This window comes from Dunckerocampus dactyliophorus, chromosome 18, assembly GCF_027744805.1.
Source record: "Dunckerocampus dactyliophorus isolate RoL2022-P2 chromosome 18, RoL_Ddac_1.1, whole genome shotgun sequence".
NCBI lineage: Eukaryota > Metazoa > Chordata > Actinopteri > Syngnathiformes > Syngnathidae > Dunckerocampus > Dunckerocampus dactyliophorus.
In genome coordinates, this window is record NC_072836.1 from 2,988,703 (window position 1) to 3,010,565 (window position 21,863).

General features: G+C 41.8%; 4 protein-coding genes across 5 annotated transcripts; 3 read left to right on the forward strand and 1 right to left on the reverse strand.

Annotated features, from left to right (window-relative positions):
* Positions 1-108: 108 nt before the first annotated feature.
* Positions 109-6,859, reverse strand: slc25a39 (solute carrier family 25 member 39). Of its 2 annotated transcripts, XM_054760339.1 has the most exons (12): positions 6,510-6,859; positions 5,542-5,647; positions 5,404-5,463; positions 5,189-5,239; positions 4,097-4,206; positions 3,936-4,003; positions 2,811-2,935; positions 1,558-1,731; positions 1,357-1,466; positions 1,182-1,263; positions 1,020-1,100; positions 109-943 (listed from the first exon to the last, which is right to left on the reverse strand). In XM_054760339.1, exons 2-12 carry the CDS (start codon positions 5,639-5,641, stop codon positions 801-803), a joined length of 1,104 nt encoding a protein of 367 aa, XP_054616314.1. In that variant the 5' UTR covers positions 5,642-5,647; positions 6,510-6,859; the 3' UTR covers positions 109-800. The 2 variants fall into 2 exon arrangements, with proteins under 2 accessions (XP_054616314.1, XP_054616315.1); XM_054760340.1 differs by lacking the exon at positions 5,189-5,239 and having other exon boundaries at positions 6,510-6,858.
* Positions 5,680-13,130, forward strand: LOC129171563 (progranulin-like). Its single transcript, XM_054760338.1, has 10 exons — positions 5,680-5,770; positions 7,344-7,404; positions 7,744-7,854; positions 7,963-8,044; positions 8,857-8,963; positions 9,139-9,292; positions 10,709-10,806; positions 10,891-11,127; positions 11,425-11,685; positions 12,378-13,130. Exons 3-10 carry the CDS (start codon positions 7,744-7,746, stop codon positions 12,468-12,470), a joined length of 1,143 nt encoding a protein of 380 aa, XP_054616313.1. The 5' UTR covers positions 5,680-5,770; positions 7,344-7,404; the 3' UTR covers positions 12,471-13,130.
* A 519-nt stretch (positions 13,131-13,649) lies between these two features.
* rundc1 (RUN domain containing 1) lies at positions 13,650-18,151 on the forward strand. Its single transcript, XM_054759443.1, has 5 exons — positions 13,650-14,177; positions 15,701-15,859; positions 15,922-16,120; positions 16,185-16,268; positions 16,347-18,151. The coding sequence occupies exons 1-5, from the start codon at positions 13,797-13,799 to the stop codon at positions 17,207-17,209; spliced, it is 1,686 nt and encodes a 561-aa protein (XP_054615418.1). The 5' UTR covers positions 13,650-13,796; the 3' UTR covers positions 17,210-18,151.
* A 783-nt stretch (positions 18,152-18,934) lies between these two features.
* rpl27 (ribosomal protein L27) lies at positions 18,935-21,442 on the forward strand. The gene is made up of 5 exons (XM_054760201.1): positions 18,935-18,987; positions 19,471-19,553; positions 19,666-19,835; positions 20,839-20,949; positions 21,357-21,442. The coding sequence occupies exons 2-5, from the start codon at positions 19,473-19,475 to the stop codon at positions 21,403-21,405; spliced, it is 411 nt and encodes a 136-aa protein (XP_054616176.1). The 5' UTR covers positions 18,935-18,987; positions 19,471-19,472; the 3' UTR covers positions 21,406-21,442.
* The last annotated feature ends 421 nt before the right edge of the window (positions 21,443-21,863 follow it).

Sequence of the window (21,863 nt, forward strand, 5' to 3'; positions counted from 1 at the left end):
TTATGTCCGAGGCGCATTTACAGAGAATGGCCACTAAGTGTCGCGGTTTAGCTTCACAACCACACTGGCGCTATTCAAGGTTACCTTCTACAAATATGACGTCCAATCTGTCTTTTTGACTAATACCATTTAATTGGAAATAAAAAATAAAACATTTTGTTTTAATGCAACAAAATATTTCATGACAGTGCTGTACTTAAATTCAGATCTCATTTTCTATCCATCACCAGACTGTGAAAAATGTTTTTTCTGAAGCTGTAAGGATGTTTTAGAAAAATGGCCTCTGATGCTTGCGATAGCATTATATTGTCGTTCATTTTGTTCCAGTCACAGGAGAGGTTGAATATGGCTTTGTTTCAGACATGACAACAGAAAACATGCATACATTCAACCAACAGACATCTGAAGTTGCTACAAAAGAACAAAAACACAAACATTGTCATTAATCTACTTAGTAGACAAAAGTCCAAAATGTTTTGCAGGCTTCAGAAGTACCAGGTCGTACTATCTTTGTCTTCAGACCAAGAAACATGCTCGTGTGCTCATGCAGGCTTTCATCATGGATTTCCCATGAGGCATTGCGTCAGTCCAAGCCTGACTGAACGTTAATGAAAGCAATTTCGGATTCTGAAGTTCAACATTTTGAGTAGATCGACCAGTGACATCTTGATCAGTGGAATGTGGTCCGAAGGCCTCCCTACTGTGAACCTGGATCAGGATACGTGTACTAAAAAACACAGTCTGTGCTCTCAGTTAAATCAATTCAGTCCAGCATTTCCTCTTCTGACCAACAAAATGCTCTAGGAGAGATTCCCGGCCTTCAGTTGGGACGCCACATGTTGATGATCATAGTTGATTTTCTGGAAAAAGGCCTTTCCAAACTCGTAGGTGCTGATCATGACGGCACAGGCCGGCGCCACTTTGATCACCCTGGGCATGAAACCTTCCAGCAGACATTTTTAAGCTTATTTTGAGCTCAGGAAGAAGAACGTGCATTTGAATGAGGCGTTGAGGCGAACCTGCAAAGAGACCCCTGTAGCCCACTTCTTTCCAGATCTCCTTCATGATGGTCCACGTGGATGAGGTCTTCTTGAATGGCACTAGAAGCAACAGCCAGGACAATCGGGACGATTAGAACGTTTTGATATCAAAGCAAAACTTCCCAGTGCACATGAACGCACCTCCCTGTGCGTCCATCTCTCCAAGCTGTATCTGCCTGCGAGTCTTCACCACATCGAAAGGCAGCGTCAGGATGGCGGCGACCTGGATGGTGGTTATTATTACTAAGGATCCAGTGTAGATATCAAAAGTAAAGTGTGTGTGTGTGTGTGTGTGTGTGCGTGCTGGAATACTCACGGCTCCAGAGGCGGCTCCTGCACTGAAGCTGATGGAGAAGTTGGCTTGCGATGTTTGGGATCGTTCACACAGGGCAGCTTTCACCAGTTCGTAGTTGAACCAATAAATTGCTACACACACACACAAAACCAGCAACATAAACACATACACTTCCATGTTCTTATTGTGTTATTTTTAATGTAATTATGTGCTTGCTCTCACCAGAAAACGGGACGTCTCTGAGCACGGTGGGACCCCAGCCCCGCCAGAGCGACAGCAGACCGTCCTGGGCCACGGCGCTGCGTATACACACTCGCAGCTCGCCGTAGGTGAGGCGGCGAGACTGCATCTTGGTCCTGATCAGCTCCAAGGGGCTGATGACTGTCACAGCCCCCACTGACACACACACAAACACACACACACAAGAATACGAGGCCAATATTAGCCAAGGAAGGCCTCACAAATGGATTTCATTCTCCAGTTCACCCAGAGGTGTCCAAAGTGCAGACCAAGGGCCATTTGCAGCCCTTGGCTGTTTTTTTTTATTGGCCCGTAGCACATTCTAAAAGTATAATTTAACACACACAAAAAAAAAAACAAATAACAAAAATGGAAAAATCACACGTAATTTTACAAGAATAAAATAAAAATATTACAATAAAAAAGCTGTAATCTAACAAAAAAAATTCTTAATTTTGCGAGAATATTGTCGGAATATTATGAAAAAAAATTCATTTAATTAATCATCTTAGTAGCATAAAGTTTCAATATTAAGAAAAAAAATGACATTTTTTAAAAGTTGTACTATTATGAAAAACAAACAAAATGAATAAAGTTGTAATTTTTTTGAAAATTACGTTGCGAAAAAAGTTATGAGAATGAAGTACAAACATTATGGGAATAAAGTCATAATTATGAGAAGAACATTTACCAAAAGAAAGTTGAAATAGTTGGAACATAAAACCAGTAGAAACGGTAAAAACAGCTGTAATTTTAAAAGAATAAAGCCGTATTATAACTAGAAAAAAAGCAGCAATTTTACAAGATTAAACTCATCATATTATAAGGAAAAATAATGTAATTTCAGTAGCATACAGTTGAAATATTAAATAAAAAAATCAGGTATGTTTTAAAAGTCATAGTATTATGAGAAACAAACAAAACAAATAAAGTAGTAATTTTTGGAAAATTACATTGGCGAAAAAGTATCAAGTTATATGGGAATAAAGTCAAAATATTATGGGAATAAAGTCATCATATTACGAAAAGAAAATTTACAAAGATTATTTAAGAAGAAAGTTGAAATATTTGGGCAAAAACGGGTTAAAAAAAAGCAAATGCTGAAGTTCATCCTAATGATACCCTTTTCCACCTTTATCACAAACCTGAGATGCAGTTTTTTATTGCATCCTTTCTTTTTTCACGCATGCTGTATGTACACTCGTCATCAGATGTGTGTGTTTTTGTGCACTTACATCTAGCAAGACCCCCTGCAACAAGAGGGATGTGGTTGCCATGGAAACCCAGGCCATATCTGAGGAAGTCGCGCAGCTGGTCGTAGCAGGTGAAGTAGATGACTGTGGCAGGGACGGCCATGACACTACAAACACACACAAATACACACACCGCAGCCTTTCAGACAAAGCTAACGTGTGTACATTGCAGGTGTAGGTCACCATGTGTGTGTTTATGTGTTCAAAGCAGCTAAAATGGACCACTTGATCAGTAATTGGTTGAATGTGGAGCACCACAAATATATTGCAGTCCTCTGGAAAACATCGAATAGTGTGTTAAGGTACAGTATGTTTTAACTCATTCAATCCCAGCCATTTATCAAAAGGCAACCCCTTCAGTAGCGGCCATTTTAGACAATTTTGACTGATCTTTCAAGGCACACAAAATATTGTGTTCTATGGCTATATAAACATGGAACCTACCAAAACAAAGATTAGACTCTAGTCTTTCATCAGGAAAAAAAAGTTTGTTTCTACCTTTTTCCATTCTTTGGTAATCAGCAGTAAAACATAGGTAAGTGTCAGGAAAATATCAGTTCCCGACTAAAAAAGGGAGAAAAACAGCTTTTTGTGAAAAGATACATGTCAAGCATAACTTTTACTTTGACACAAATATTTTGCTTTTGACATATCTAAACAACTGTACCATAACATAAACAACACAAAAAGGGTTGTTTTACATCCAAATAACAATTTACTTATAAATATAACGCTATTAACTATTTACAATTTTCACATTTGCAACTAAACTGTGTGTGTGTGCGTTAAAATTTTCCTACAATGCGTAGCCTTCTGCACGCTACACTCCTCCACGTTCTTCCACTTCATCCTTGCTGCCATGTATGTTTTTTTCTGTTCACATTCATATGCCGAGCTCTTATCAAATGCAATTCTGCCACCTTGTGGCCGTTTTTATGGCTTAAAACTGCTCTAAATTTGCCATCCATTAGTGTGCAGTTGCATCATCACCTCTTTTTGCCTGTCATACAAAAAAAACAAAATTGGGGTCGGGCGTTCAAGTTTATAAAAACGTATAAATACGTCATTGGTATTGAATGAGGTAAACGTGTGTGGAGTGGTACTGACAGTGTGGGTGGGAGTCCGCTCCACAAAGACCTCAGTCCTTCATGGCGAGAGATTTTCACAAATGCATCCTGAAAGCGGCACAAACAAAGAAACGGGTGATGCATTGCGTCCTTCCTTTTTATTACGGAACACAAGCATTTCATGACAACACAAGAACTGACCAGTGTGCCGCTGAAGTGTGTCGGTGCTTTGTACCAGCTGCTGCAGCTGCTTCCATTCTGGCACACATAGACGTGCTCCATCAGCCCGTTACAGTACAGGAAACACCTCCCTGCCGCGCACACACACACACACACACACACACACACACACACACAGTTACAACATAGGCAGGGCAAACGTTTGACTTCGGCCTTTGCAGAATCGCTGATAAAAATAGCCACACTGTGTCAATTATTAGTCAAATGCACCATTTTCCCATGCTCATGCACGATCACATGCTAACAAAGGAGAGCGGCCCAAATAAAACATTGTGAAAAGTGTCAGTGGTCTCTCACACACACACACACACACACACACACAAAGAAGCATCAGGTCACACTGAAAAGAAAACAAAATACTGTGAGAATAGTCATTTATTTTACAATGACGTGAAAGAAGACAATTATGAGTGATGAAGGCCAAATAGAATGAGTGTAAAATGGCAAAACACAACAATAAAAGATAAACTTGAAGTCGTAACTTGACAAGAAAAAGTAGTTTAACAAGAGTAAAACTTGAATATCCTGAGCATTATGCATGTTACGATGAGGACTACTGGCTTTCTCCAAAAATATGACTTTGTTATATCATTATTATGTATTAATATTGAATATATGTACTATTACACCCATACTATCATTATTTTTATTTTTTATAATTGTATTTTTATTGTATTTATTATTGTTGTTGTATTGTATTTATTATGATTACAATAAAAAAATAAATACAATAAAAATATGACTTAGATTATTATTATTACATTATGATTATTATTATGTATTGGGGTGAATATATGTACTGTCACACTTTTACTATTATAATTTTTCATGTTTTATTATTTGTATTATTATTGTTATTTATTATTACAATAAAAAAACCTAATGTATAATTTAAAAAATCAATCATAAAAAAATTATGTAAAAAAAAAAAAAAAAAATCTACACCTGTATTATGTATTATTTTTCTTCCCAGTGTGACCCTCATACTTCTTTAGTGTCATGTTAGTGTCATGTAGCTAAGCGGCGTGTAGCGTCCGTGAGTCGGGTACTCACACTTGGAGGAGCGGGTGACAGCAGCCCAGGGAGCAGCTTCACTAGTTAGAGCTTTGGAAAGAAAGCAGAGGCAGGGCGGAGGTGAAGGTGAAGCAAAAAAAGAAGACGTGAGGTTAAAGAATCTTCCACACAAGCGGTTAAAAAAGACACTGAAAGTGACTTGTCCACATCCACAGAGGAAGAAGAAGAAGACGACGACGAAGAAGAGGTGCTACCTTGATGGAGGGGGCTCTGCTGAGCCTGCAGCCTGATCTTCACCACATCCAGAGGAGTGACTGCAAATAATCACACGACTGATTGTCAACACAGCAGCGTCATCTCCTTCAGTCAGTCTTTTGTCTCCGCTCTCTCACCAAAAACAGACGTGATGAGGGCTCCAGTGCCAGAAGCCAGCATCTGCTGCACTGGAGAGATGGCGGCAGATGCGCCGCCGGCAGCCCGCTCCGCCATCATGCCCACCTGTTGGCCCAAAAAGACACTGAACACACCACTGAGACGTTCACTGACTCTGTCAAACACAGGTTCCGCCGTGTGTTCCACGTTATGCAAGTTAAGCGTTGCTGTACACCTACATGTCGTTAAGTAAGAACCGTCAGGCGTCCTGGCAGCACAAATGAGGCTAAAAGCATCATCCGTCAAAGTGAGGCATGTTATTGCAACATAATTGAGTCTGTGAGTTAGCAGAGAGTTATGGGTTTGTGGTGATAGCTTATCAATGACGTCCATGAGCCCCACCTCGTCATACAGCCGCACGGAGCTTCATCAACACCGAACCGATCATCATGTCTGTGTGGTTTTTTTTAAACACAGTATATTATTATGCACGGGAAAGAAATGCATCTCTAGGAAAAGTCAAGCTGAAGCATGACTGATCAAGCAAAGGAGTGGGTCGTCTTCAGCTATTATGACAGAATGCATCGCGTCAAAACAAATTAACCTCAAATAAACTGTCGCGTCACCTAGAGGGAAATCAACGGAACATTGGACAGGATATATTCCCGTTTGAATGTTAATTGCACAGTATGCGTGTGTCGCCACGAAAAAGCAGTTAGACGTCTTTGCAAGAACTCATGTAGTTCAAGTGTACACACTGTCCTTTTTCTCCTCTCCTCAGCATGCTTAGCTACTTTCACAGATAAGACACGACATACATAAACATATTACATTTGTAACCACTTCGTGGTAAGCAGGTGTTTTGATAATTATATTTTATTCACTAATAACATAAGATCGACACAAGTAAATATTTTAAATGAACCATATATTCGGAATAGCTAGCTAGGCTAGCGTTAGCCAGCTAGCATCTGCACTGTTTACTCACCTTTACTTTAGGTAGCTTTGTAGCTGTAGCTTTACGCCTCGTTGCAAAATAGCTTCACCCATTCCATTAACGTATTGCAGCACTCCGCACCACTACCGTTAACACCTTTCGTGCATTGTGGTTTGACCCACAAACATATTTGGGACGGGGCGTTCATCAAAAGCAGTCAAAAGTCACACGCGCTGTGAAGATACTCGTAACAAATTCATACAACGTCGTGCGCAGCTGTTACCTTGTTAAGTCAACATACGAGTCCCATCCGAATACTTTACCTATCTGCGCTACAATGGCACCGCTCGGCATGTTTTTTTTCTTATATGTCGCCCCCTAACGGCGAAGATAAGGACGGGACATTGCAGCTGCTGCATGTAAACAAGTCAGTCAAAAGGTGATTTCTAAAGACACAAAAGCATACATTTCAACTCTTCCGATTCCCTCCCTCGGAAACTACCGTATTTCGCCCTTCTTTCCCAGTGCCTTCATGTTTTAATACTTTCCACTATTTTAATTTTCATGACAAAAAATCCCCTTCTTTATTGCCGGAGCAGCACAGCTTCCGGTCTGCTCGGCAACACTCGAGGAACATCGGAGTAAAACATCCTGTGGCCGAGAAAGTCAGTCTTCAAAATAAAAACACGCCAGTATAATACCACAGGAAGCAGTCGTGTCTTTTCTTATTATTCGTATTCATCAGTACACCGAACTTTAGCAATTTACAATGGCCCCAAAATGTTGTTATATGGCAATGATTTCCAGTAGCTTCATGTAAAAATAGAAGTGACACCGATATGGGCATGACCGCCTCCCATCCTGCCTCTCTGGTCTCTACTGTAGATGGGCGTGTCCAAGACAACCCTTGATCGCAACACTTGACTGTTCTCAGATCCCAGTCAAGGTAAGACTTGCACAAACCTGCTAGTGTTTCTTTTCATTGTCAAAGTCGAATGTACCTTTTCTTAGAATGTCACTATGTGGATTTTGTTGCATTGAGTTCTGTCCCAATTGTAACTTTTACCTCTAATCAAGTGAATCTGAAAGTCGACCTCGTATGACAAACCTTTTCTCTGAAATACACAAAAAACAGGAAACTGACAGATATGAAGAATATGACAAACAATATGCATTTACATAATTTCATAGCGGTTTAGAGAAAAGCTCCATGAAGTCTGAGAACATTTATTTGGTCATCCAAATGCAAACACACATGGTTGTACTTCTTTTTCTGTCGATTCAGATGCAGAGGCTGGCTGTGTTCTGCTGGGCTGTGCTGGTTCTGGTCCATGCCCAAGAGGGTAAAGAAGGTGACAAGCTTACCAGCAGCTACAAGTGCAGACCCTCTGACCAGGTGATGCGTGACCCCAAACACACACTTCCGTCTAAAGAACTGGAAGACTTTATTAGAATTATTGGAGCAAAAAATGACATAATAAAGAGACATGTGATTGTTTGACAGGGAATCCCGTGTGCTGATGGGAAGCGTTGTTGTCTGGAGGGTCACCGCTGCAGTGCCGACGGCCTCTGGTGCATCAAAAAAGGTTTTTATACTCTGTTTAAAGTGCACTTTTAAAAAAATTTTGCCCATCTTCCTTATGTGAGACATGAACACACATGTCTTCCTCTTTTCTGTGTTTTTTAAAGATTAAAAAAGCTAAAAAGAGACAGCTAAGAAGGAACGTCATGGGACACACTTATTCCGCCTCCAAAGAGCGGCAACAACACTCCATTTACATAATGTGACCTCCATGTTAACCAAGCTACAGGGACGCTGTTCTTAATGTTGTTATTATCATTGTTACGCCCAAGAACTACATTATCGGCATAGTGACACCTCGCCACACCACACACTCGCTCACAATGCCTCAGGCCACTAGCAAAAGGTAACGCTACATATTGGAGCTGCCCCCACTGCTGCTGTGTTTTTGTTTTTGAGTTTGGAAAAGTTAACACTAAGTGTAGCGTTCCTTTCTATGTTGCTATGTGAAATCAATGTGAAATAATTCTTAAAATGAGCAAAATAGTGTAAGTATTACATGTTATCATGAATGTGCCTGTTACTACATGCTCACAGCGTGGATATAAAACCATAAAACCTTGTTGGAGCTTTTTGGAGGTGTTTTAATAGCGGGCTTTTTAGGCGGAATAGGTGTGTTCCATTAGGTGCATTAATTAGCTGCCTCTATTTAGCTGTTTTTATATCTTTAGAACGCACAGAAAAGAGAAAGAAGTGTGTGTACATGTCTCACATAAGGATTTGTGGATGATGGGCAAAATTCCCCAAAAAGTGCACTTTTCCGTTAACCTTTGCAGACATTTTGGATTGGTTCTCATGTGTGTTGGGCCTCCCCAGAGCTCCCGTCAGTAATCATATGCCCTGACGGAGTCTCCGAGTGTCCTGATGCGAGCACTTGTTGTGCGAATCCAGAGGGCAGGTGGGGATGCTGCCCCGTGCCACAGGTATACAGTACTTTTTTCTTTAGGATGCTGAGTTAGCTCCGCTACTTGCTCCTTTAGGTATGAAGCTGTCCACTGTGCCACTCAGTGCGCCTGCTGTGGCGTCCGATCTACTTTTATTACTAACCTAACCCCCTAACCCTAACCAATGACAAAGTTGTCAATCTGAATCAAATAGGCTGTGTGCTGCGAAGACAAAGTCCACTGCTGCCCTGAAGGCACTTTGTGTGACGTTCAACACTCCAAATGCGTCTCCCAGTCCTCCGGGGAGGACATGCCAATGTGGGACAAGCTGCCTGCCAGGAGGAGGGACGACTGGGAGAACCAGAAAGGTCTGTTAATGTGGGCTTGAATATCTTCCTCGTTCACACAAACAATTATGCAGCGCTGGAGAAGCAGTTGATGACACTAAGCTTTATTGAAGCAACGCACTTCCTCCTTTAGCTAAGGAAGTGTCTGGATCGCCTGACACCGCCTGAAACTGTGCTGACCAATGAATGACAAGCGAGAGACAAGTGACAGCATTCAATAGCGTTGCATTTGTTTGAATCAGGATACACCTCTAAAGGTCACATGTCGTCATTCAGGTCTGTCAAGTTAGATTGTGGCATACCTGGCAACACTCGCATGAGTAAATAAGGGAAATGTTCCAGAAAATGAGGGAAAATAAAGGGGGGTCCTACTGTGGTGCAACCATGGCATGTTTTTAGTCTGAAGGTCTGACTTTACCGGCTACAGGATGTGTTGTGCCAGGGTTGTCCAAAGTGTGGCTGTGTTTTTATTGGCGAGCGGCACATTCTAAAAATGGAATTTAACAAAAAAAGTAAAAAAAATAAAAATAAAAATAAAAAATCATTTTATCAAAATAAAGTCAAAATATTAACAGAAAAATTTAGTATTCTAACGAGAAAAAAATCTCAATTTTATGAGAATAACCTCATACATAATATTATGAGGAAAAATAATGTCATTTTAGTATCAGTGAGTTGAAATATATAAAAAAAAATGTTATTTTTTTAAAGTCGGAATATTATGAGAAACAAAATAATAAAGTTGTAATTTTGGGGGGAAAAGTTATAATATGATGGGAATAAATTCAAAATATGTCATGATATAAAAACAGCCATAATATTATGAAAAGAAAATTTACAAAGAATTGGCCAGCGACCAGTCCGGGGCATACCAAAGTCAGCTGGGATAGGCTCCAGCATACCCCTGCGACCCTAATGATGACAGGGGGCATAGAAAATGAGTGAGTAAGAATAATAAAAAAACACCAAAAGCTAAAATGAAAAAAAAAAACAGATGTAATTCTATGAGAATAAAGTCAAACTATTAAGAGAAAAAAGTTGTATTTCAACGAAAAAAAAGGTTGCAATTTTACAAGAATAAACTCATAATATTATGAGGAAAAATAATGTAATTTTAGTAGCATTGAGTTGAAATATTTTTAAAAAATATGTTTTTTTGAAAGTCATAATATTTTGAGAAACAAAACAAAATAAAGTTGTAATTTTTGGGGGAAAGGTTATAATATGATGGGAATAAACTCAAAATATTATGGGAAAGGGGAAGAATATTAGGGAAGAAAGAAGAGTTGGCTGGCGACCGGTCCAGGGCGTACCCCGACTCCTGCCTAAAGTCAGCTGGGATAGGCTCCAGCATACATACTAGCATCTTTCCTTCAGGCCACACTTGCGTGATTAGGTGCTTGCTACTCACTTGGATGATGTTGGTGTTTTTTCCAGCCAATTCTGTCCGGTGCAATGAAAAAGTCTCTTGCCAAGACGACAACACGTGCTGCAAAAACCAAGAAGGCGGCTGGTCCTGCTGCCCTCTACCAGAGGTGACATGATGGCCGCCACTTTTTGTCCCAACACTTTTGATTTTGAAGGCTTTGCTGAATGATTGTTTTGCCTTTGTGATGCAGGCGGTCTGTTGCACGGATTTACAACACTGCTGCCCGAAAGGTTACACTTGCAACACGGCTGCCCGGACTTGCGATATGGACTTGGGTTCTGTGCCCTGGCTGAGGAAAGTACCAGCAATCCCCAAGCAGGATGCACACGAGCGGGATGTGGTTTGTGATGACACACACACTTGTGAGGAAGACTCCACCTGCTGTAAGACCCCGGCAGGAGAGTGGGAGTGCTGTCCTTTACCTCAGGTAAACGCATCACTGCTACGCTTTCTTCATTGTAGCTGCCGAGTTTCCAGTTGGAGGTTCTTACAAGAAGCTTCGTCCCACAACATTTGATAATGGAAGCAGAGGCCATCATTAGCCCTTCAACACTGCTTGTATTCATTTCCATATATTTCATTTCAACAAATCAATTCAATGTTTTATACATTTACTTTCATAATCTGATTGCTCTTGTTTGCCCCGAGTCAGCATTTATTCCAACGACAGCTTGTGAAAGCAGAACTAAGAGCTAAGTATCGCTTCCTTTCGGACTTTCCCCAGGCCGTGTGTTGTCCCGATGGGCAGCACTGCTGCCCCCACCACTACAAGTGTGACGAGCAGAGGGCCAAGTGCGTCCAAGAGGGCGCGGCGATCCCGTGGTACACAAAACTTCCATCCGTCTCCTTCGTGTCTCCACCGCAAGCCCCCGTCTGGACTTTAAGGCCGCAGTACGTGCAGTGTGATAACAAGAGCATGTGTGAAGATGGACAGACCTGCTGCAAGACCTCGCCAACAGATTGGGGATGCTGTCCTCTTCATAACGTATGAGCCACATCTCCAGCTGTAAAAATAAAGTAGAAACAGGAGACTTCATAACACAGAATGGTTGAAATCAGAGGTTCGTAGATGGCCTCAACATAGCTGGGACACCTAATGGTCATTAAGTTACCTTTATTTCACTCATTTGTATTTGTTTTTTATTATTTGTTTACATTTAATTTCATTTATATTTTTGTATACTTTTATTTAAGTCAAGCAAATGTATTTTTTTTATTGCTTATGTCATCTATTGAGACATATAATTACTGTAAAATGAATGTCCAAAGTGCATTTTAGAGGAATTTATGAAAACATTTTGTCAAGGAAATGAGGACGGACATAACTTTTTGCAAATAATGCATAAATTACAATGAAATTAAATCTTTCTTTTGAAATTGAACTAAATAAGTCCACAAAATCAGATATTTCACTTATACCAAAGCGGAAGATGGCTAAAATATTCCTCAATTTTACTTCAAAATTCAGTCAGATATGGGTTGTATATTACATACTTTAATATCATTGTGCCTGCGGCCCACCCAAAATGGATCCGCGATCCACTTTTAGGTCCCGACCAACCAGTTGAGAAGCACCGGTCTAAATAACCCCCTAATGAATACATGTATCTGTATTTAGTTGGAAATGCATGGACTTTGTATGAGAGTTTAATAATGTGATGAAACTTACTTTTGCAGGCGGTGTGCTGCAGTGACATGATCCACTGCTGCCCCCCCAGCTACACCTGCACCGCAGGCGGCAAATGCATCCAGAACCCTGCGCTCCTCTGACTTGTCGTCACCTTTTGATGACATGCAACATTCCATTAATGGCAGTCACTGGAAATACTGTATTGGCTGCTCCAACTGTGGACTGATAATTAAAAAGCCAACATGGTTCTAATCCTCAACTCTTTGACTGCTCTGTGTGTGTTTAGCAACCAATAGGTTTTCTTTGAAAACTTTTCAGGACCTGCTAGAAAGGTCAATTTCCTGCGAAGTGAATGCTCACAGATGACGTCACTTAGCTGAAATGCCAAAACAACAAAAGAAGCAAATCAATACCAGCTAACTAACTACACAATTCTGCTTCTGTGATCGTAATAACGTTAGCCAATGATTAGGAGCAGGCGGATCAATCCAAATATGATCCAAGCATTGATACCAAGAATGGTAGCCGTAGCAGATCGATACTAGCATGATGTGATTGTTATTGTTTCGTTCTCGTCTATGCTTATTTTCACGAATAACTTTTTTTTTTCTTGTTCATGTTGTGAAATACCTAATATGTGTATATTGTTATGGTATATTGCCCCCAGGGAATAAGTAATAGTTTTGCTTTTCTTTAGTTATTTTTCACTATTGAATTTGTTTGCTCAGACAATTGCATGTAATAAAAGTACTGTAAACACATTTGTATTATTGGGTTGATATTGTTACAGTATCTTATATATAGTCAGACATTGTTCAATATTTTTTGTCATAAAATATATATATTTTACAATATTTGTGTTATGTTTTATTCTGACTATAATCTCGATCGACGAATTCAAGGCAAAAATCATTCCATGATCTTGAAAAACTTTTAAAAAGACTTATCCGCATTGACAACTGTATTTACTTAGTATAAGATCGATACCAGAATCTGCAGTATCTCCAATCCCTAACAACTTTTTGTCGTCTTCTTTTATTATTAAGAAACTTTCAAAAAAATCATACTTTGTAATTTATATTTCCCTTTTTTAAATTGTTTATTGTTACTTGTTTTTTTTAATTATTTATAATTACATTTTTTATTTGACTTTTCACTTCTGTGTATTGAAGCAGCCTTTTGGGGCACTATTTAAAGTTAGAAATCTATTTGGAAATTATGCCATATTTGTTGTCTAGTATTGTGTAATTTTTGTTTAATTATTATGAAACGACTTCACTTCCGGTATCTTCCGGGTCGTCCTATAATTGGCCGACGCCTCTCCGTTCTGACGTATGACTCATTCTGTCCAAGATGGCGACACACCTGCTGTCATAGAGATGTCCCGCGGCTTAAAGCAATTGAGAGCCCTGGAAAGTGAGTGAGAATTACCCGACGGCGTAAAGGATTGGACTCTGTCGTCAGCCATGTCCACAGAGGAGTTGTCAGCCTCGGACAGCGAGGCCGTGTTGGCCGGCGCCGGAGAGCGCTGGGCACCGGTGGGCGCCGTGGCCACCCCCGAGGAGGAGAGAGCGAGCGTCGGCCAGCAGAGGCAGAGAGGCTCGGCCGGCGAGGAGGAAATGGCGGTGCGGCTGATGAGGCTGGAGGAGGAACAGGAGCAGCTCAACTCCTCTTTGCTTGCCCTCACGTCGCACTTCGCCCAGGTGCAGTTCCGCCTCAAGCAGATCGTCCACGCACAGAGCGAGGAGAAGGAGAAGATGCTCACCGAGCTGGAGGACTTCGCCTTCAGGGGCTGCCCGCATGTGGTGGGCAGCAGGGCCTGGGACGCCCAGCAGATCCACAACACGGTGGGTCAGCAACACACACTAACAGACACTTGCTTTGGTTATTCTTATAGAAGGTTTTAATTAGCGCAGATTATTGTTAGTCTTTGACTAAGACAAGCAGCTGGATGATGTTTACAAGAGAGATACTACTATTGGATATCATTCAAAGCCCTCCTGTGTCTAAGGACTTGTTCCATGAGTTTATAAACAATATACAAAGATAACAATATATTTGAACAACAAAAACACACATATTTGTGAAAATAAACAACTGAAAAATATCAATCTAATATCAATCACGCTAGTTTTGATCCCATACCTACCTATACTACCCAGGTATCAATAATATCGATATTTGGATCGATCCGCAATTAGCTGACTTATTACAAATAATTGCAGAAAATAAGTGTATAGAATGTGCACTGCTATAGCATGGGTGTCCAAAAGTGTGGCCCCGGGGGCCATTTGCAGTCCGCGGCTGTTTTTTTATTGGCCCCTGGCACATTGTAAAAGTATCATCTAACAAGAAAACTAAAAAAAAAACAAAAAAAAAAACACCGTCAATAATGGTAAAATCAGCTGTAATTTTACAAGAATTAAGTCAAAATATTAAGAAAAAAATGTTTAATTGTACTACAATAACCTTATAATATAATGCGGAAAAATGACATTTTAGTAGCATAATTAGTAGCAAGTAGCAAGTTATACAGTATATTATAATAATAATAATAATAAAGTCAGAATATTACAAGAAGAAAATGTACAAGAATAAAGTTTAAAAGTTATAATATTCTGGGAAATAAAGTCTTAAAATATTATGGTAATAAAGTCATAATATTCCGAGAAGAAAATTTACAAAGATTATTTAACAAGAAAGTTTAAATATTTGGAAAATTTAAAAAAACAAAACAATAAAAGAGTGCGGTTGACATTAATAATAGTCTTTCACCTATTTGACAAAGCTGACATGCAGTTTTTTCTTGGAATATATATATGATCTTAGCATAACTAGATGTGTTGCTTTACAAAATATGAACGTGACCAAGTGGCATCCTTAAATTTTTCAATATGTGGCCCTCGCTGGTAAAGGTTTGGACACCCCTAGTCTAGAGTGTTATCTCTTTTGCTGATAGGGTTACATCACACAGATAAAAATAAATGAAACCATTGCTGAGCGGATTAAAGCGGCTTTCCATGTCACATGTTTACTTTTGCTGGCTGATGTCTGCTACTTTACGTTTCCTTCTTTCTTTGTGTGAGTTATTTGACTCAGTGTAAAAAAAAAAAAAAAAGAAGAAAAAAACAGCAGTGAGGAGATGCTTACCTTGTTTGATGAAGGCTGGTGTGTACACACAACCAGATAGCTGCCAGTGTGTACTTCCTGTTCTTCACGTTTAAAGTGGTGTCACCTGCTTCGCCTAAAAGTTTTATTTGTCCCCTTACACGCTTCACCTGCAGGGGGACCTGGTGAGTAGAAGTCAAGCGAGACTGTCAAGTGAGTGTTTGTGTTAGTAACGTGCCAAAAATGTCTGTTTGTCTTTCAGAGTGAGCGAGAGAAGCGTGAGCGCCTGGAGGCTCAGAGGGAGAAACAAAAAGATCTCATTTTCCAGCTGAAGACCCAGCTGGACGACCTGGAGCACTTTGCTTACCAGGAGGGCAGCTACGACTCGCTGCCGCAGTCGGTGGTCATGGAGAGGCAAAAGGTGAGCCAGCCGCTGCTCGCCCCGATTGTGACTTCCTGTTTGTAACGGATGGCATTCCTCAGGTTATCATTGACGAGCTGATCAAAAAGCTGGACGTCAACTTGAACGAGGACATCGGCAACTTGTCGCCGGAGGAGCTGCGATACCGAGTGGACGCCGCCATCGCACAGATCGTCAACCCGGCGCGTGTGAAGGAGCAGCTGGTGGAGCAGCTGAAAACGCAGATCCGAGACCTGGAGATGTTCATCAACTTCATCCAGGGTACAACACGGACTCACTTTGGAAGCTTTTGTTGCTTTACTGAACTTGAGTGTTGTTCCCGCAGATGAGGTGGGCAACCCTCTCCTGTCTGATGGCTCGCCTCAAGCATCCTCCGCCAAGGCCAGGGCCCCCGGAGTGAAGAGGACAGGTTTGTAGCAGACCTTCTGCTGCTTTGCTTGAACCTGTGAATGATCCATTTGACATGTCTTGTGTTCAATCACTGCAGTGGACCCGGAGCAGGCCCAGAGGATGCGGGAGACGGGTCTGCAGCTGATCCAGAAGGCGCTTGCCGTACTGCAGATCTTCGCCGCCAGCCAGTTTGGCTGCTCGGCCAGCCAGGTTCCCACGAGCATGTGGCCTCAAGAGTCGGGCCAGCGAGACTACGGTCCTCTGCTGCAGCGCCTGGAGGCAATGGTAGAGAAGGTGCGAGTGCTGGGCTCACGCAGACAGCCGGCCCTTGAGCACGTAGTCAACTACACCAGCAACTCGGCGCTGGGACCGCGGGACGAGCTGACGACGTGCGTCAGGAAGGAGCTGGCGATGGCACTAAAGGACTTGTTGGCCCACGGCCTGGTGTCGCCGTCACAGACCGTCAGCCTGGTGCTGGCACCCATCTCCTGCCTGCTGCCCTACAGGGCCACCCCGCAGACCATGCATCCCTGGGAACTCTTTGTCAAGTACTACCACTCCAAAAACGGCAAGGCCTTCGCCGAGTCACCGGCTCGCCAGCTCTCGCAGTCCTTCAGCCTGCCTGTAGGTGGCGGCCCCATCACAGTCACCCCCAAACAGTCTCTGCTTTGGGCCGTCCACACTGTGCTGAAGGAGCACGGGCGCTACAAGCGAGGTCCAGACATGGAGTTCAAGGCGCTGGTGTGCATGGCGCTCAACGAGCAGCGTCTGGTGTCCTGGCTCAACCTGCTGTGTAAGGCGGGAACACTCGTGCACCCGCACTACCTCTCCTGGAGCTACATGGCGCAGACTGGCTTCGAGGGTGCCCTGCGCATCCTGGGACGCATCAGCCACCTCAAATTTAACCTCCCTGTCGACCTGGCCGTGCGACAGCTGAAAAACATCAAGGACGCTTTCTGAAGCGAGCAGACGTTACACGCTGGACGCTGAACGTGGCACAGCAGCAACGTGACCAAGATGATGACGCTGCAAACATCATCTGCAGATCCTCTTCAAAATGTCTCCAAAGATATGCTATGTTGTGTCATTGCCTTTGACTTGAAGTGACCTCGCCTTCTTCCTGAGCTTCATGACCGCTAAACATTCCTGCGCTACCGAGGATGGACGTGTACGCTAACCGCTAACTGTAATGTGGCTCACAATCCAAGATGGACGCACACACACGGCAACCTCCCGACCTGCTGCTTTTAGCTGAAAAAGTACATTTTGCCGCTTTGTTTGTCTCATGGCTGCTGAACAAGTGAAGTCTCGCAGTTCCGCTTCAAGCTGTTCTTTGGGTGTAAAGTGATTTATTTGATTGAATGACAAACATGTATTTATTGTTTTGTTACGTGATTACAGTAAAACAATATTTGGTTGTGTTTCATCCTGAGTAGCAAGTATCTTATGCCCGAATGTAAAAATACAGATGCTATTAAAGCTGTAGCGATGATAGCAGCACTAATACATCATCCTCATCCTCACACGTTTAAGTCATTCATTTTTGTGCAACGGGAGACACATTTTATTTGAGTTTGTTGTCATGTTAATGCCAGCTGTTATTTATGTATGCAGTAATTTATTTATTGAATTGCATTTTTTAGCTTTAAAAGGTAAAGCATCTCAGCAGACTTTCTAAGCAGGTGCTGTGCTCATTCTTCAGTCCAGTAGCAGAAGCCAGGCCGATTGCTGCGTATGTAGCTATTCAAATTCTTATTTAGTCTTATTTCTTCACCTCCAACACTAAGAATATGTCAAGATGTTGAATTAAGTTCTGTTTTGGGGTGCACACATTCTCATGGTGTTTCATTCCGTTGACCAGCAGATTGAAACTGATTAAACGCATTGCTGTGCTTCTCATGAGTCTTCTTCCTTTTCTTGACCACAAAGTCAACCGTCTTTCACCAATTGTGATTAATTGTAAAAAAAAAATTCACAAAAATTGAAATATTTTGTATTGTTTTGTTAAAACTATACATTAAATCAGAAATGGCAGCATATAAAAATACTTCCGGAAGTGTCGTATTCTTTAAAAATATTGCCGTAATTTCACCAATTTTAATTTATTGTGAAAATGTTTTTAATTTCGCCAAAATATAAATATTTTTTATTTTGTACAGTTTTGTTAAAACTATACATTAATGTATAAGTAATTTTTTTATCTTATAGATGTAATTTTACCAGTCGTCATTAATTTTTTTTAAATCCTTGTAATCGTACCAAAAGATTTATAGATATATTAATTTTGTATAGTGTTATTACATTGTCTTATAAATGGCAGCTTGTTTGTCTATATGTGTCCTGCGATTGGCTGGCGACCAGTGCAGGGTGTACGCCGCTTCTCGCCTAAAGACAGCTGGGATAGGCTCCAGCATACCCCCGCGACCCTAATTAGAATAGGTGGCATAGAAAAAAATGGATGGACAAATGGCGGCGTATAAACATACTTCCGGAAGTTACGTATTTTTAAACTATAGTTATAATTTTACCAATTATAATTAATCATTTAAAACATCGTAATTTTACCAAAATAAATGTATAGATATTTTATTTTCTATAGTTTTATTAAAACTAAGCTTAAACTCAGAAATTGCGGCGTCTAATACACTTTCGGAAGTGACGTACACATCAGCGGGTCAAAGTTCACAAAAACCTTTCCAACTTCCTTTCCTGCCAGCGTAGGCCGAAGAACAGCATCAGTGAGTGAACGTTCCTGTGCAATAATCTGGAAACATCGTCCAGAATCTGGCCCATTTAAATATTATATCGAAGCACACCGAGACTATACAGTCTACCAAACGAGACGCGATTGTTATGTCTGTAAATTTATACCGGATAAATAATCAAAATTAGTGTTTACTGCTACGCGACGGTCCTTTGGTGTTCATTCCAACATGGCAACCTTCCTAACGTAACGACACCTGCCATGCTACGTACCTACACGTTAAATACGTTATTCTGACAGGGACGCGCTTCGTAAGGTTTCCTATCTTACCTCGTGTGAAAATATTTTGTTGTAGCGCAAAATAATTCTTAGCTGTTAGCCGCTGGAAGCCAGAAGCTAAAGCTAACTTGTGCTAGCTAGTCAGTCAGCATCGAGACAGATGCCTGTAGTTTCACTTTTTCCTATTGACTGTGTTTGTGTGTGACATGTTCACCTGATTGTTGGTTTATTCATGCAGAAATGGGCAAGTTTATGAAGCCTGGTAAGGTGGTGATGGTCCTCGCTGGACGCTACGCCGGCCGCAAAGCTGTCATCGTTAAGGTAAATAAATCCTTTACTGCTTTTAAGGTCAGGATGTTGACCTGCGGGACATGGAGCTTAATATGACTCAGATGTAAAGAATGTTTTTAACCCTTTTGCTGTCCACTTCCAGAATATCGATGATGGTACGGCTGACCGGCCTTACAGCCACGCTCTGGTCGCTGGCATCGACCGCTACCCCCGCAAGGTGACCACCACCATGGGCAAGAAGAAGGTTGCCAAGAGGTCCAAGATCAAGGCTTTTGTCAAGGTCTTCAACTACAACCACCTCATGCCCACAAGGTCAGTGGCTGGCTCGCTCACTCGGATGATGAACGATGTGAGAGGGACAACTCTCGAACTTTCCTCCATGTTACTCCGGTTACCTCAAGACCTCTTGGAACCTAGCAGACGAGGTTCATGGAGATCATTTCATTGCAGAATATCTTCACAGCGCTGTTGACTTAATTCCTGCTGCTCTTCAGTCAGCAAAGTTCATTTTAGATGAACAAGTGCCTGACAGTTCAACTTGCTAATAAAATAAATCATCTCTGGATTGTTGAATCCGAGGCCATGGTTCTGAGTCGGAAAAGGGTGGATTGCACCCTTCAGTTTGGGAATGAGGTCCTGCCCCACATGGAGGAGTTCAAGTATCTCGGGGTCTTGTTCACGAGTGAGGGAAGGTTGGAGTGTGAGGTTGACAGGCGGATCGGCGCAGCGTCTGCAGTACCGGACCGTCGTGAAGAGAGAGCTGAGCCGGAAGGCACAGCTCTCAATTTACCGGTCCATCTACAGTATGTTCCCACCCTCACCTATGGTCATGAGCTTTGGGTCGTCCAAAGAGATTGTGGATACAAGCGGCTGAAATTAGTTTCCTCAGTAGGGTGGCTGGACTCACCCTAAGAGAGAGGGTGACGAGCCAGTTAAGGTGGCTTGGGCATCTAGTCCGGATGCCTCCCAGACCCCTCCCTGGTGAGGTGTTCCGGGCATGCACAGGCAGGTGAAGGCCCCCGGGCAGACCTAGAACACGCTGGAGGGATTATGTCTCACAGCTGGCCTGGGAAACCCTTGGTGTCCTCCCGGTGGAACTGTAAGAGGTGGCCGGGGACTGGGAAGTCTGGGCTTCCCTTCTAGGACTGCCTCCCCTGTGACCCAGATAAGTGGAAGAAGATGGATGGATTGTTGAAGTTCAGCTGCTCAGTTTCAGTTAGCATACTCTTGTAGATGAACAGGTTTAGTTTTTTTTTTTTTTTTTTTTTAAATCGGCATCAGCAGTGGAGTTTTAAACGTATTTTTCAATCTGCAGATACTCCGTGGACATTCCCCTCGACAAAACTGTGGTCAACAAGGACGTCTTCAGGGATCCTGCTCTAAAATGCAAAGCCAGAAGGGAGGCCAAGATCAAGTTTGAAGAGAGGTGAGATGCCTTTTAGTGTTTTTGAGGGGAATCCAGTTGTTGGTGGTTTTGGATTCCAATTTGCGTAATTGGCCATGACAGGTTTGCTGAATGAGCAAAAAAAAAAACATGTTTGGAACTACAAATGAACTTCTGTCTTGTCTTTGGTGGCGTGCGTGCGTTGACTAACTTTTTGAAAAAATAAGAGTACCTACAGGGGTTTGATTACTTGCTAAATATAGCAACACTGACCCTTCCTGCTACATTGTCTTATCTGGTAGTTCAGGTGCGTTGAGTGTATGAGCAAGGCTGAAGTTTATTTAAGTGGGTCCCCACAAATGAATACATGTATGAGAAACTACTTTTTATACTTTTTCTGTGAATGTTTTAGTGGTGTGACTAATCTGTTGAACTTTGTTTGTTTGCAGGTACAAGACGGGCAAGAACAAGTGGTTCTTCCAAAAGCTCAGATTCTAAATTCACTTGGTTTCAGTAATAAAAAATGTTAATGTGACTTTCAGTTGTGGTGTGCCATCATCTGGAAAGATCTACAGCATGTGGATGAGGGAAGGAAACAGGAGTAAATGGGAGTCAAATGGGATTTAATGTAAAAATAAAATGCCAAGTAAAGATAAACAGCACATACAAAGACAAGAGAATATCTAAAAGACACACGCTGACATGACAGTTGTCAGCAGGCACTTTGACGAGAGCATAAAAACATTTCACGACTGGAAGACTGCTGACCTAATTTCATAGGAAGGACCAAATAATTTAAACCTGTAAAAACAAATATTCTCACGATAAACTAGTGCAGACATTCAGCTTTGCGCTCTAACTTCCAGCTTTAGCATTTTTGTGCAGTTCAAACTGTCTCGTCCTACCTGGCTGGGAAACCGCTCAGGAGTGCAAAGTGACGTCAGCAGTGACGTGGC

Bases quoted from the DNA above. Each gene is read 5' to 3' on its own strand.
- slc25a39 (XM_054760339.1), bottom strand. From the start codon at position 5,641: ATGATGGCGGAGCGGGCTGCCGGCGGCGCATCTGCCGCCATCTCTCCA. The intron at 2,936-3,935 runs GTCAGTACCACT...GTGTGTTTGTAG, and splicing joins AGCGGACTCCCACCCACACT to TGTCATGGCCGTCCCTGCCA. The intron at 1,732-2,810 runs GTAAGTGCACAA...TGTGTGTGTCAG, and splicing joins TGCAGGGGGTCTTGCTAGAT to TGGGGGCTGTGACAGTCATC.
- LOC129171563 (XM_054760338.1), top strand. From the start codon at position 7,744: ATGCAGAGGCTGGCTGTGTTCTGCTGGGCTGTGCTGGTTCTGGTCCAT. The intron at 8,045-8,856 runs GTTTTTATACTC...GGGCCTCCCCAG, and splicing joins CCTCTGGTGCATCAAAAAAG to AGCTCCCGTCAGTAATCATA. The intron at 8,964-9,138 runs GTATACAGTACT...TGAATCAAATAG, and splicing joins GATGCTGCCCCGTGCCACAG to GCTGTGTGCTGCGAAGACAA.
- rundc1 (XM_054759443.1), top strand. From the start codon at position 13,797: ATGTCCACAGAGGAGTTGTCAGCCTCGGACAGCGAGGCCGTGTTGGCC. The intron at 14,178-15,700 runs GTGGGTCAGCAA...TTTGTCTTTCAG, and splicing joins CCCAGCAGATCCACAACACG to AGTGAGCGAGAGAAGCGTGA. The intron at 16,121-16,184 runs GTACAACACGGA...TTGTTCCCGCAG, and splicing joins GTTCATCAACTTCATCCAGG to ATGAGGTGGGCAACCCTCTC.
- rpl27 (XM_054760201.1), top strand. From the start codon at position 19,473: ATGGGCAAGTTTATGAAGCCTGGTAAGGTGGTGATGGTCCTCGCTGGA. The intron at 19,554-19,665 runs GTAAATAAATCC...GTCCACTTCCAG, and splicing joins GCAAAGCTGTCATCGTTAAG to AATATCGATGATGGTACGGC. The intron at 19,836-20,838 runs GTCAGTGGCTGG...TTCAATCTGCAG, and splicing joins AACCACCTCATGCCCACAAG to ATACTCCGTGGACATTCCCC.